Raw genomic sequence first — 14,888 nt, forward strand, 5'->3', positions numbered from 1 at the left:
GGTGAGCGTGTTCCAAGTCTGATGAAGCCAAGCACAGAGGACAATCTAGAGGGGGACTCCAGGTTATGTTGTGCTGTTTTCCCAAAAGCTCAGTAGAGGTGAAGAAGAAAGCCTGACGCCCCCCCCCACCCCCCCCCAGCCTGCAGAAAGATAGGAAACTTAAGAAACTAGGTCCTCCTGCTGTGTTCAAAGCAGGTTAAGATGAATCCACTGGATGATGCTGATGCTTCGAGCACGTTCTTGTTGTCTTCCTAGATCACAGCCATCTTCCCTCGAGAGTAGCTGCGCCACCGGGAAACGCCAATCGTACGTAACCTTTTGCTTTGTTGTGACGAACAAGTTTACTAACACGCTAAAGTAACGCAGAAACAAAAAGTTCTTCATGCCGAAGTGTGTAATAATACAGAAATGGTCCCTGTTGAGGAAGTCAAACACTCACGTCATACAGTATATATATGTATATATATATGATTATATTTCTTATTACCTGGACTCCACTGTGAAACATCTGATGTTACCAAAGCTGGTCTCTGTCCGCAGAAATCTGTCCCACCAACCATGTTGAAGAAGGAAACAAAAGGTGTTTTAGTGTTTTGAATTCGAGTCTATTTATAGACATTAAGACGTGTCTCAGAAGCCAGCAAAAGAAAATCTATCTAAATAAATATCCCATTTTGAGGTCCCGACACGTCCCTGGATCAATAGCTCCAGGCTCCATGGCTCCCGGCTCCAGGCAGGTGTGGTGCGAGCAGTTTAAATAATTAAGTGCATGGAGAGAGACAGAACTGAAGTCTATGGGTCGTCATAACACAGCGAAGGATGGGGGCATCCTATTACATCGTTAAAAGCAGGTAATTGGAGCGTGTAATTGGCCGTTTTGGGTGATCAAAGTGGGCTGAAAGTGCAAAGGAGACATGACAGCCCATTGATTACAGGCCCCCGGGGGCCAGAGCACCCGGCTGCAAACATTAGGACAGAATACTGTAACAGGATCTATGGCCCGTTGACCTTGAACAGTGGCAAGGTCAGATCCAACAGGTTTGAATATGGTGTCATAAAAGGGATCTGAACTCACCTTGGTGGTTTTGATCTTATTCCCCGTGGCGCAGCTCCAGCCCTTCAGATCGGGAAGAACTTTGCATTCCTCCCCATCGAGGCACGGATGCATCTGACACCACCACTTCTGCTGCACGATGGAGGCTGGTGAGGAGACGCAGAGGTCACAGGCATGTCTGACTGCATCTCTACAGGCTTTCAATCTGCTGGGGAATGATCCTGAAACGTGATGACTTACAGAAATACAAATAAAATAATGATCGAGATGAGATAAACGAGACTATTTCAGCATGACATTTTATGTCATTTAATTCTAAGAAACGAAATAACCGAACTAAAACAATTATAATAAATAATAGAAGACTAAGCTACTACCGAACCACTTAATTAAAAATAATAGCATCTGCATTTACCAACAAAAACAAGTCTCGGAGGGAAAATGGTAACAAGTGTTTGGACAAAATTCAGACTTAAAATAAGACGAATGCATCAAAGCAGCCCGGCCTTCACCGAAGGTTCATCTGGAGATGAGTGCTGCCGTTATTTGTTATTATTTTAAGCCTTGATGTTGACTAATCAAATTATTATTAATGTTATGAAAAGTTTTTCTCACTGTTGCCATGCCAACAGGTTTTTATTTCCATCCTTACTTAATTGATATGATTCCTTTTGGATATTCTTGTCGAGTTTTTCTGCACCTTCCGTGATGTCACCACTTCTCCTCAAACGTCAGTGAAACCTTCCCGCCGTCCCGTTTTGACGGGCCGACTCGGAATAAGTGATGCAAGATTTGCTTTTTGACTCGCAGCGCTCTCAGAATCTATATCAAGCGTTCAAACAGTCAAGGAATCCCGTCGTAAATATCCAGGTGCTGAGACGGGAACTGGTGAAAGTCGTGTCTCCTCTCACACCAGGGGAAACCTTGAGCTCTGCAATCGTCTCGATAAAAGGGAGCATTAAACTTCTGCTACACCATTGTGTGAGACATCATTTAAATTTAGCGTATTACCCCCCCCCCCCCCCCCCCCCCACTCACACACAAGTATTAGCGTTATTATAATCCACACATAACACCGGAGCCTCACTAGACTAAAGGATTCTTTATGACGTGGGAGAATCTATTTGCACCACCCAGCCGTGGTTGCGGCGTCGCTGTGGCGTGAAACATGCATCAGGTCAGCCGCCAGCAGATGGTGGTTGGATAACAGCAGCTATTAAAAAGCCACAAAGGTTCCCCATGAAATGAAATGGGATTATTGATAACCAAACATGCATAAAGTATATGAGACACGTTTCACTTAACGGCTAATGATGCTTTAAAACACAAAGGGCGGCATCAGGGACAAAGGAAAACGCATTTCATTGATTTTCCTTTTTTTTTTATTTTAGCTGTTAGGACTGTTTAGCCTTGGCTTTGACCTTGGGATCATTTTCACAACTATCAGCTGATTCTGCGGCCTCTATAGAACACGCATCCGTTTCACACGTGAGGAAATCTGTAGAAAATCTGAGTTGTTTCTTTTCTTAAGTTAAGTTAAGTCTTAATTACAACGTGAGCCAGTATTTAAGATTACGCGGTGAGTGTCTTGGAGCGAGGCCAAATTATACTTCTGGCAAGAGTGCCACATAAATCTCCCACAATGCAGCAGATCGTAGTTCTGTTGAAGCTAAGTGCTAAAGTGAGACCAAACCTGAATCAAATTAAAGCCCAAATAGCCTGAACCCTGAACCCTGAGAGGAGAATGTGTGTGTGTGTGTGTGTGTGTGTGTGTGTGTGCGTGTGTGCTGAAGTTTCACTCGCGTCCTTTCATTTGATCACACGCCGTTTCTCGCCTCGGTGCCATTTTTAGTACATCCTTCATGATATTTTTATTTCAAAAGCAGCGGCAGAATGTGTTTAAGTCACCGTTTTAAGAAGTCGGCCAGTATTTTGTGCAGGCCACCTTTGAGTTTCCCGTTTCCTAAAATGTCTGGGGTTTCATTAATCTTCATAAAAAGAAGGGAACTAAAGGTAATCCCTGGTTGTAGAAGAACAATTAAAAGGTTAAGTGCTGATCTTTTTCTTTCGCAGCGATAACCCACAGAGCTTTAAACTGAGGCCAATGACTCACAGCACTAATTTGCAGAAAATGTCAATACTAAAATGTCAACGAATAGGTCAAACACGATTGGTTCCAAAGTTTAGCCGGAAACCCGAAGCTTTTAAGATGAATGTGAAGCGGCCTCTTCAGCCGAGTCGGGTCTCACGCATTAGCGAGCTCAGCGATCCTCTGGGCCATCAGCTTTGCAGTCTCTGACTTTGTAGTGGACAGTCTCACATTTGTGGGTACTTAAAGAAATATTACAGTTACTTGCACTGCTACATTGATAAGTATAATGTATATATTTTTGTTTTATTTTTTAAGCAGCTGTTAACGTTAAGCAGAAAATGTTGTTTGAGATTTAATGTTTGAGGTGCATTTGTTAGTGCAGCTTCACATATTTGTGTTGATATCCTGCAAAAAAAACACATGTGAATATAATTGAAGACAATAAACTGTCCACTCTTTTTGAAGCACTCTTCAGTGCATCTCCAGCCGAGCCACAAAGTGATGCATTTTGTGTGAACATTTTTATCTTTTTGATGCTTTGTAGAAAGAAAACACAGAATTAATTCAGAAAATAATCAGCGGCTTAATTAAAAAGCCGCAGAGCAATGTAAATATTTCAATCTAATTTAATTAAAACGGTGAGAGCAGCTATTACCAGCTCCGTCATTACTGTGCAGCAAAATATCGCTGTGCTTTTTTTCAGGAACAGTGTGATTTTCTTTTTTGTTTACATGAGGACTTGTTGATGCAATGTGACGATTTAATCTAAAAATAACAAGACCTCCCTTTAATGCAATGCATCTCTAATACTAACATGGTCAAAGCGACAAACTGGTGAAAAATATCCGCTGTGATGTCAGAGTTGGACGGTACGTAACACTTTATGCAGTAATTGTACCTTACAGGTACTCGTACATAAACTTAGACATAGTAGTTCTAGATATCTAGCTAAATATTTCTAGCAGGCTGGCTCGTTTCTCGGAACACTCGTATGTCAAAGCGCTCGTATGTCGAGGTATTACTGTATGTATTAGTTTGATATTGTAGTAGTGTAGCGTATGCATAAAAGCAGGACACTCCCACCTCACACTTTGACGTCCCCAAAGCCTGCAATGTCATTTTAGCAGCCGAAACTCTATTGATGCTTTTTTCATTCAAGATGTCAGTAATTACATTTTGACTTGGCAGAATATTTTATATATATATATATATATATATATATATATATGTATAACAGCATTTCAGATGTCTCAAGTTAATTTCAATCAATAAATATGTAAATAATAAATAACAATATAAATAATAAGTATGAATAAGAATAAGATTGTCGCTGATGAGTTTAAATTTCTTTGGAATAATTAGTCCTCCGCATAATTTCCCCGGAACTGAATTACGTGTGTCTGCTGGTGTTTGAAGTGTTCAGGCGTCTCGCCGGTGGAGCGTACCATCTACACACGACGGGGCGGCTCGAGTGGTGCCGGCCACTTGCCCGGGAAAGCAGGAGCACTTGACAGTTTGTGAGCGCTCCTCGATTTTGTTCTTGTTGCAGCAGCGATGCAGCGCTACCACTTCGCAGGTGCCGGTCCGGACCTGGTGCTGTGCTGGGGAGACGACGGGAAAGAAATGATCAGACAGAGTCCGGCTGCATTCAGCTACACGCCGACGCTCACTGCATCGACTTCCTAAGAGGGATTGAAAATAAAATAGAGGTTTCCCTTTGTTAGATCCGTCCTAGTTTGTCTTCAGTTCCTCTCCTTGCTTCCTGTCATTACATTCCTGACTCCACTCAGATCCCCCCCCCCCCCCCACACACACACACACACACAAATGAAATTATCGAATAAAAACACACTTTCTTTTGAGATGTCATCTTACAGGATCATCCTGTCCCAAGTTCAGTTAGAGAGTATTTTTATGATCTGTAGAAGAATTCGTGACAACTTGCCATAAATAGCGCGATAAAATGTCGTTAAGGAGTGTGTGTAGAAAAACATCTCAGGAGATGATGCACCGATCACATGTTTGATCAGTCTAAATGACTACAGGAATACATTCGAGTCTCTCTCCTGCTGAGTTGTCTTTCATATTCCAGCAGCGCCACGCGTCTGATGCCTCGTTGCCGATAAGTCTTCAACAAATCCTCCCGTGTATCTGATTTGTGGTCAGACCTGCTCCTCCGCAAATAGCTTCTTCTTTTTTTTGTGTGTCCAATGACTGTATTGTAAACCAGCAGCTCAGAGGTCCTTTGATTCGAGGTGCATTTTAGGAATTGATACATCCTTTAAGATGGAGATCGATTTCCTGTTCAAAGGCAGGAGGTTTGGTCTGCTCTGGGCTGCAGAGATCATTTCTCCATTCCTGAAAATGGGCCTGAATTTTGCCAAACTCCTTTAAACTATTTTTTCGGCTGACACATAATTAATGCCTTTGATTAGCTGCTAGCCACAAACTGTCTGGGTGTCGCCTCAGCTCACTTACCTGGACCGATTTGGGGTCGTTTGTGCAAATAAAGGCTTTTGTGTGGATTTTATTGCGACGTAAGAGAACGGAAGCTTCTGATGATCGACACATTTCGATTTTTAAGATCACACCTATTGACATCATCCGGGACAAGCAGCTGTGATTGAAACATCTGTGCACTGAAATGAGAAAGGCGCCCATTAATCTAATTAATAACTCAAGTATGAGCTGGAACCGATCCCTCTTTGGATTTAACACACTGAGCGGGAGTCGTTAAAAGCGTTCAGATGTGCGATCAGGAAATTGCAGCGCTGCGGCAGTAAGAGACCGTTTCCAGATCACGCTCCATCGTCTGAATTATTTAGAGCCCGAGCTGCGCCGTTCTCTTTTAATTACATGTGGCGTTTTCTTGAGGTGTCCTCTCTGCCGCCGTAAACACTGAATCTGAAATGGGTGTATTAAACCACTCCTAAGTGTCTGTGCGACAGCAGCCAACCAAAGCCAGTCAATTAGAGCTTTGCTTTGCGTCGGTGGAGACACGACGCTCTCCAGCCGCTGGAACAGGCAGCTGCTGAGACCAACTGCGACGGGATCAGCTGCTCTGCTGCGACTGCGTGATATTAAATCTACAAAAGATGCATCGCCTCCGGGGCTTAATTTTATATTTAGAACTCTAAAAACACGATTTATGAAAATTAGAAGGGAACCTAACACTGCTTTGCCTCAAACGTGCTTCTCTCCTCCGACAGCGCTCGGCTCACTTACTGTCCCTGATTGGATCGAGTCGACTGCTTCGCCGGTGGCTGCTGCTCGAGTACAAAAGCAAGCAGCAGGTAGAAAAGGTAAAAGTAGCGAGACGCTTACTTGTGTTTTGCCGAAAACAAGAAGAGATGTGAAAGACAAACGCGACGAGCCAAGCTGAGCTGCTTTAGGAGGAAAGAAGCGCTGCCAGCTTCCCTCCGAAGGACATGCTTCCGACTGAGAGGCTGCGGTTTGTCTGGCTGGATTTGGAGTTCTGCATGGACGCCTACTCGGCTCCCTCTGCCAGCAGTAAAGCGTTCCGCTGGAGAATCAGGCAGCTTGACCGCGGCCCAGCTTTAAACCTGCTGCGCTGCCTCCGTCTCAAAGAGGATCCCTCCGGCCTTGGACGCGCTGCTGCTGCAGCTGTTGAGTTTTGAAGATTTGTGTCTTTCAAGTTTTATAAGACAAGTGTGACGGCATGAGATTTAAATAGCAGGAGCTGGAGACATTCTGTTTTCCTGGTGTTGAAGCAGCATAACATGCGGCTGCAGTTTGGTTCCTGCTGTTGGAAAGCATTACTTTGTTCTGTCTTCCCATGTTTCCTGGCTGCAAAAACACCAAAACCAAAGCACGACAAGTTCTGCATCCCTCACCACGGGGGGGTTCACGAAAGAAAGACTGTTGTTCCAGTTTATTGCAATGTTTTGGTTAGATCTATATTTCAGATGTTTAAACCAGGGCAGTAGAAAAGCCTCACAGCAAGTAGATACTTAGTTCAATTGCATCAGAGGTTTTCTGTGCAGCGTTTGCATGTTCTCCACATGTCTGCGTGGGTTCTCTCTGGGTTCTCCGGGTCCCTCCCACCTCCCAAAACTTGCAGCTTAGGTGAAAGCCACTCTAAATTAACCATAGGGTAAAACTGTGAGATTGAATGTTTGTATGTCTGTGTTTGCCCTGTGATAAACTGGTGACTTGTCCAGGGTGTACGTTAACCTGCGACCCAAATTAAGGCCGAGATCAGACGATTTCTGATGGTCTCGTCTTCAAAAAGATGGATGGATGAATGAATGAATGAACTCAAGCTATGTATAGGCAACACTCCAGTACACCAGAGATGCACACACACACACACACACACACACACAGAAACAGCCTCGTGAGAATCGCACTCACAAAATGAGTCTCAGTTCAAATAATAAACATGGAAGACCATTACAAACAATGAAAGTTGAACACTTCAGTACCTTGGTGTTGCGTGTAGACCAGGGGTGGGCAAACCTTTTGACTCGCGGGCCACAATGAGTTCTAAAATTTGACAGAGGGGCCGGCCGGGCCAGGCTGGAGTGCTTGTGTGAACTAATATAAATAACATGTAAAAGCCAGGATTTGGCCTTTTACAGGCAGCATTACAGGGAAAAAGGTAAAATGAATGAGGTTTATAATACAATTTTATTTAATGATATTATTTGGACAAGTTCCCGCGGGCCGGGCCTTGGTTTTCCCACCCCTGCCCTATACCCTGACGTACTCCTACTGTGGAGCTGTCCGGGGTGCTGAAACGCACCGCTTTGTTTGGGAGGGCCCCCTGAAACAACGCTTCCCCCCACACAACAAAATAAAAACGGCGCGTTTCAGCACCCCGGACAGCTCCACAGTAGGAGTACGCCAGGGTATAGGGACCGCGTGAAATGCTGAGTTGCTTGTAACATGCGCCGAGAATGAAATGTGACACCAATTTTCTGATTTATATAAATCATTTGGCTTGTTTTTATTTTCTGATTTCACATGTTTTGTGATGATTGTTTGCCTCCAGATTGAATCTCATTTCCCCCTGCTGTCAGTTTGATGTCGATTAAAAATCAGGACTGATTTGATTATCAGAAAAGGAAAAATGAGGTTGGAATTTCAAGATATGATTGTGAATAAAAGCAAAAAAAGCCAAACAAAAAACAGACCAACAAACCAACGGCGGCAAAAAATATAATCTCCTCTGCAGAGGTAATGAAATGGGGAAATGTTTGTGTGTTTTAATGATTGTTTCCTGCTGTTTTCCATTCAGACTCAGCAGTCAGGTCGTTTTTATCATCCCGCCACTTGTTGAGGACGTCACACACGAGGTTCGCTCTATTCTCACGGATCCCGTCGACACAGCAACTCAAATAATCCTCTTCTAACAGTTCTCCTGAGTGGAAAAGTCTACAGCAGATTGTTTTTGACATAGTGTTTGCATCAGCTGTGCAAGCTTTAAAGACCCAATGAGCCAAAACATCAAGTGTGATGCCAAGAAAAGAAACGTGGCTGAGCGTCAAGGCCGGTCGGAGAATACTGCAAATAGAAAACCCGCAAAACAAAAAACAAGACATGATGCTGATCAGGATCCGGCTAAATGCACCAATAGTTGTCTAGAAAAATCTAGAAAAATATGACTCATTGCTACGATGAAAAAACTGAAACTAAATAATCCAAAATGATTTAACTGCCACGTCTTATAAATTATTATCATCATCTGTTTTGACTTGGTTTTTTAATTTTTTTAAACATTAGTATTTCTACAATATATCAGCTTCTTTTTGACACGGAACAGATCAATATCATTGATCTATGCTAATCTAAGTGGCATGTCCATTGTTCCTTTTACAAGATACTATAAAATGAAATGTCTGAAATGAACTCGGTTCTTCCTCTGAGAAAATAAGACGTTCTTGTTCTGCTCTTCAACATGGAGTCTGTTCTTCTTCCACCTGCCCTCTTATCTTGGTGTCGACTTCCTGTCGCATCTGTCTGCAGCTCTCATGAACAGCATCTCATTCCCTCGCACGCCTCGGCTGCACGAAGTGTAAATGGATCTGTTTTTTGTGTAGCGCTTCCTGCTTTGGGCTCTTCCTGCCGCTGTGATTGGCCCAGTTAGTCCCTCTCGGCACCGATTTGCTGGACGTTGGAAGCTTTAAAGTGAACTTTACATCGGTAGCGCCACGGTCACCTACAAAGCGTCCTTCTGAATCTGAGCTGTGAGGTTTAAATTAAGCGGTGAAAAGTTTGAGTGTTATTTCTCCATTATAGTTTGGTATGGCTTCTAAGTTTGTGGCGTCGTCGCCCGATTCTAATTTAAAATCAGAAGCAAATATTCCAGTTAACTGACACACAACGTCTTTTATCTATCAGATTTAATTTATATTACTTTATCTCTGTGTTTTTGTCATGTCACAAAGTATTGTAAAATGGTTTATAAACATAGTTTGTATTATTGCATGCTTTCCATGCAGCACGGCGTGCGTTCCCAAACACGCCGACTCTAATTTAGAGCAACGAGCTCTGAAGATGAGTTCTGGAACTCCCTCTGAGCGAACCTACGTGTTAATTGCGATGAACAGATTTCCCCCTCTAACTATTTGCTGCTTTGTCAGCAGCGGTTTTAGCGGAGTGACGGACGAGGAAACAATTTAGTCGGGGTGCAAATGCAAATCAAATTCTGGGAGCCAATCTCTGCGCAACTGTAAATATCAGCGCGTCGGTTGCCGGTGATGTTTGACACGGGGGATCCAGCGCCGTCTCCGACTGTTTGCTGCTGCTCTCTCACAGGTGCAAGCTGTGTTTTCCTTTCTTGGCAGGATTCTTATGCATCATATAAATCTTTTTTTTTTATTACAAAGTACCGAAAGTTTAGGTGCAGAGCAAGCAATGATGATTGATGCGTACGTCAGACATCAGTCATTCAGCGCCTATGAGCTGAAACTGCTTCATGTCGAAAGCAACTGAGGAGCATCCATCCGTCCGTTCTCAGAGTCGGGTTGCTATGGCAGCAGGCCGTTCCAGACGTCCCTCTTCCCAGCAACCCGTTCCAGTTCTTCCTCGGGGACCAGAGGTGGGATGAGAGATATAAACTCTGCCCAGATAGAACTCCATGGGAAGTCACCCTGGAAACTTTGGAACGGTGGGCATCCTAATCTGATGCCCACCATGATGACGGACCATCATATAAATTTCACTCTGGTTCACGTTCCCCGTTCACCAGCTTGTGTGATTTGGTTCTTGCTAAGTGGTTCCTGCTAGCATGACACGAAGATCGAGGCTCCGGCGTCTTCAGACAGGCTTATAAAGCTATTATTGTCTTTATTCATTCACTGTTGATCAAAGTAGAACACAAGTATCCCAGTAAGTAAACGAAAACATTTTAATTTTAGTAGTTTCAGCTTAATGCAGCCTTAAATTCGATTTTTATTTATTAGTAGGAAATGCAAGCAGATTCTCTCGGCGTGACTCGCACAAACTTCAAGAAGGAACAAGTTGAATTTGGTAGAGGGCAAGTGCAGCAAACTCAAAGGATCGATCACAACGGATGCTAATGAGAATAAATCAGATGTCCCCCCACCACCTGTGAGCCGAGCCTTCCTGGGACCGAACCGCCCTCCCTGCTGGTCAATACAGGATGGCGCCGAGGCTTTACGTGTTTGTGTTTGTAGTGTCACCGTCTGACACTACGCAGACCTTTCTTCACATATCAGAGAGGAATAAACCAAAAGGAAATGGCTGTCAGAGTAGAAAAGCATGTTTGATGGCACAAACTGAACGTTTCCAAAAAAAGTCTCGTATGTGCATTAAATCAACGTCGCCGCTCGCTTGTCGGAGCGCGAGTTCAGTTCTCTCCTCTGGTTCGCTGGGAAGAAACGCATGTCTTCCAGTTCAGATGTGTTCTGGGTTCAAAGTCCATCCTTTGAATGATAACACATTTGCAGCGTCAGAAATAACACCCAGGGGAAATTAGCAACGCTATCAAAGGAGTGGAATGTATGCGAGATTATTCTGGTCTGCCTCCTTGCTAGCGAGATGAGCGCAAAGCCGCGTACGCTAAAGTGCCGTGCCGTTTAATTGGTCGACAAAAGCGAGGAGCGGCATGGGCAATTTCTGTCCTGCTCGCAAATGGACATCCTGTCCAGCAGCAGCGCCGCCTGCATCACCAATTACCTGAGGTTGTGTATCGTCAGTGGGACTCCCGGCGATCAAACATGGGGGGTCGGCCTCTACTTGTAATGTTGCTGAGTTGCCATAATTGATCTCTCTGGGTTTACTAGTGACGACTCGACAACACTTTTAATGAGGCGAGAGGAGACGGGATTGACTCATACCTCCAAAATAAGTGTTTCAATCCAATTACTCCCCTTTCGCTGCTGTGACATTTTAGTTGTGATGCTGCAAAGCCAGGGATTCCTTCCCATGCAGCTAGCGATGGAAGTGGCGGCTAGCGTGGCGGCTAGCGTGGCCTTTCCCCCGTCCTGGGAAGTGTTGAACCTTGACTTGCTGCTCTTTTGGCGGAAAGACTTTCCAAACCCCGCGTGGAACGAGCTGATAGCGGGAGAACAGCCCGTTTCTTTTCTGCTGCTTCCTGGCTTTCTCCTCTCGTTCTACGAACAGCAGTCGCTTTCCAGCTCTCTCTGTCTACATCTCAGTGGGGGGAATCAGACTCCATATGTCAAATATCAGTTTAGCAGCCATTAGGAATAAGACTCCGCCTGTGAAAACAGTTGTACAATGTGTTCTCCGTGTCTGGAGGAAATAGTCGGCTCCTCTCCGGTTCGGGCTTCGGAGCTTTTTAATGGAACGGTGCGCCTGCGGTGAAAAGTGTGACTGATGGTGTTATCTGACAGGCAGGAGGAACAAAGATGTGCAGCGGCAGCTCCTGCTGCGACGGCAGTCTGTGCCGCCGAGTTCCACAGTGGTGCATAGTCGTGTGGTTGTGAACGAGCTTGCACTGGACAGCGTCTCCGATGAGGCACCCTGGACAAGTCGCCAGATCACTGCAGGGCCACACACACTTCACACACTTCACACCTATGGAAAAGTTAGCGTGTCCAATTCAGCTAACTTGCGTGTTTTTTTGGAGGTGAATCCACGTAGACACAAGAGAACGTGCAAACTGTGCACAGGAACGCCCCAGGTGGAAATGAACCAAGAATGCCGACAGCGCTACCCGCTGCACCACCGTGCTACCCTTCTTTTCGGTTTTGTGTCAGACAAAATGGTACAGTAGAAGCGTTTGTATCATAACCAAGCCACCAACCGGGTGATTAGCTCACCTGTAGCGGCTTCCGTTGCTACGGTCGTCTCCCAGACGCTGATGGCGAGCACCATTACAAGCAGAGCTCCTTTTCTTCCGATGTGCACGTATCGCTCACTCATCCTGCGAGGAAGGAAGAGGAGGGTCAGAGTGAGGAGGTGATGTGAACCACAATTTGTTACTGCATCCTTCAGGTCAGGCATGAAACGACTAGCGTTTCAGCATTCAGCGTTTTACCTCGCATCAATTAGCCAACAGTCTTTGAGCGTCTTTATTAGTCACCATTCTGCCCTGGGTGGGATTTGGAGGTTTAAAGGTGCCGTTCCACGAGCTCACACTTTAACTTCTCAGCAGCTTAGCTTGTCTGAATGTGTGTTTGCTCTTTATCTCAAGGAGATAAAGGCTCGTATCCACCTTCCTGCTTTCCAAAACAAACTGCAGCTGCGATTGTGCTGGAAATCCATCTTACTTCGCCCCCCCCCCCTGGCAGCAGGCCGAGGGGGCGAAGACCCTCTGCTGCCCCAGCAGGCTTCAGTAAGCCGAGTGGAAGCCGAGTGGAAGCCGAGTGGAAGCCGGCGAGCGGCCCACAGCGGCTAATCCTCTGCGCTCCCTCTCCCTAATGAAGTGGTGGAGAGGAGACCACACTGCATAAGCCACCCAGCGCAGCGTCTTATCACCGGCAGACAGCGATCGCATTTCAGACGGGGAGCGCTACGGTAATTACTGGAAGGGGCCCGGTATCGGATGGCGTGAGGATACAATATTACAAGCTGCGTTTATGCCTCATTTACCACCTCCTGCCTGCCTCATTGACATATAGATTGGATAAACCTCGTTGGGGCTCTCGGATTATTAGTCTAATTGCGTTTATTTTGGCGAGGGAACATGACCTTTTGCTCAGATTTTTCATATCTCTCGGTGTGTCGCACGGGAATTAGAAGCGATCGTGAGCCAAGATAGCACAGACATAGAGCGCACTGTAAAATTAGGACGCATAAAATATATAATATGTAATGACTGGTCTTTTAATTTGAATAATGAGAGGAAGGGTGCACACTAATTCTTGAGCATCTGAGGCATGAAATTCATGTCAATTATTTAAAAGCCAATTGAACCCATTCAAATGATAGAATCAAGTCCGATCCTCGCGGAGCTTTAAATAAAATCTGGCTGCCATGCGGCGCTGTAGCAGCAGAGATGGTGTTGCTATGAGACGTCTCACACTTCACTTCCTGTCTCATGCTCCCGCTGCTCCATCCGTTACGACTCTGGAGTCATAAAGTCAGATCACGGTTGATTCTTTTGCTCCGTAGTAAATATTGCACCCGTTTTCAAAAGCTGCCGATATTTCAGGAACTGCCCATTTAGATCGCAGTGAATTGACTTTGCTGAAAACGACAAGTTCTAGATCTGCAGCATCAGTATTCACCCAATGTTTCAGTGGCATGAAGAAAATCAAATTACCAAAAATCATGACTTGCCTGATTAATTCAAGTTTGGTTCCAACACAGTATCCTTAAATAGCGTGTTTCTGTTAGCACGAGTCAGCACAGTATAGCAATAAACTCCTGACTGCTTTCCGTGCGTACGTTTTCACCAACGACTCGGCATTTATGGCTTCAACAAACCGCTGCAAGGCAACATAAAGGCACATTTTCAGCTTGGTGACGCTTAGCGGGGAGTTTAAAGGCGCGCTACGACGGGAAGCTCACTTCAATGTTTAGTGTGGTGCTAAAGTAATGCGTGCGTTCACGTTGGCGCCAGAGAGTGCAGCGAGGTGGCTGCAGTAGGAGCCGGGGGCGATGTCAAAATGATTTCTGATCAGCTGCCGCGCTGCTCCATGTTACGCTCGAGCTTCACCGGAAAATACAATCCTGTTCTGCCCATTTAAAGATGCGCTGTGCTAATTAACAGAAGACCCAATCAATCAATTAATCAATCAGTCCCATTGTCCGAGTGCTCGTTTGTCTGAGCTGATGGAGGGAGTGGGTGGGTGTTGTCCAGGAAGCATCCTTCTCTCTGTCTCTACAATGATTATAGTATTGTTATTATTTTTGTTTGTTTGTTTTGTCATCAGGGTCAGATATTTCCCGCAGGTTATTAAAACTAAAGTCGAAAGGAGATATCTGGTATTCATGTGAACCGCACAACTTATTCCGCGATAAAATGTTAAAGGAAGACGTTTAGAATTGGATCAAATCAAGCAAGAAATTCATCTCCTAAAATTGAAAATAAGCAAATTTCCCAAACTATAAAACATTCCTTTAAATGTGATGAGCTATAGAATCCTGATTGTGTTTAAATATCCCCTTGAATTTATCTGTGCTGGTAATGATCTGGGTAATAATTACATTTGAGTCCTAAAGCGGGTAAAATACATTTATTTTATGCATCTTTTAAATGGTGGCTCCTCCTTTTTAATTTTTATTTTTTTGCCGCTGGGGATTTTACACTGCCGTTATTATAACGAAAGGGTTTCAGAAAGAAAC

The 14,888-nt window shown here is 44.7% G+C and overlaps 1 protein-coding gene across 1 annotated transcript; it reads right to left on the reverse strand.

The window, feature by feature from the left end:
• Nucleotides 1-514: 514 nt before the first annotated feature.
• Nucleotides 515-12,521, reverse strand: LOC137910768 (chemokine-like protein TAFA-2). Its single transcript, XM_068755169.1, has 4 exons — nt 12,419-12,521; nt 4,592-4,747; nt 1,076-1,200; nt 515-544 (listed from the first exon to the last, which is right to left on the reverse strand). Exons 1-4 carry the CDS (start codon nt 12,519-12,521, stop codon nt 515-517), a joined length of 414 nt encoding a protein of 137 aa, XP_068611270.1.
• Between the last annotated feature and the right edge of the window lie 2,367 nt (nt 12,522-14,888).

The sequence above is a fragment of the Brachionichthys hirsutus genome, chromosome 22 (assembly GCF_040956055.1).
Source record: "Brachionichthys hirsutus isolate HB-005 chromosome 22, CSIRO-AGI_Bhir_v1, whole genome shotgun sequence".
In the NCBI taxonomy this organism is placed as follows: domain Eukaryota; kingdom Metazoa; phylum Chordata; class Actinopteri; order Lophiiformes; family Brachionichthyidae; genus Brachionichthys; species Brachionichthys hirsutus.

Bases quoted from the DNA above. Each gene is read 5' to 3' on its own strand.
- LOC137910768 (XM_068755169.1), bottom strand. From the start codon at position 12,521: ATGAGTGAGCGATACGTGCACATCGGAAGAAAAGGAGCTCTGCTTGTA. The intron at 1,201-4,591 runs GTACGCTCCACC...TCTCCTCACCAG, and splicing joins CGCCCCGTCGTGTGTAGATG to CCTCCATCGTGCAGCAGAAG. The intron at 545-1,075 runs GTGAGTTCAGAT...TTGGTGGGACAG, and splicing joins ATAAGATCAAAACCACCAAG to ATTTCTGCGGACAGAGACCA.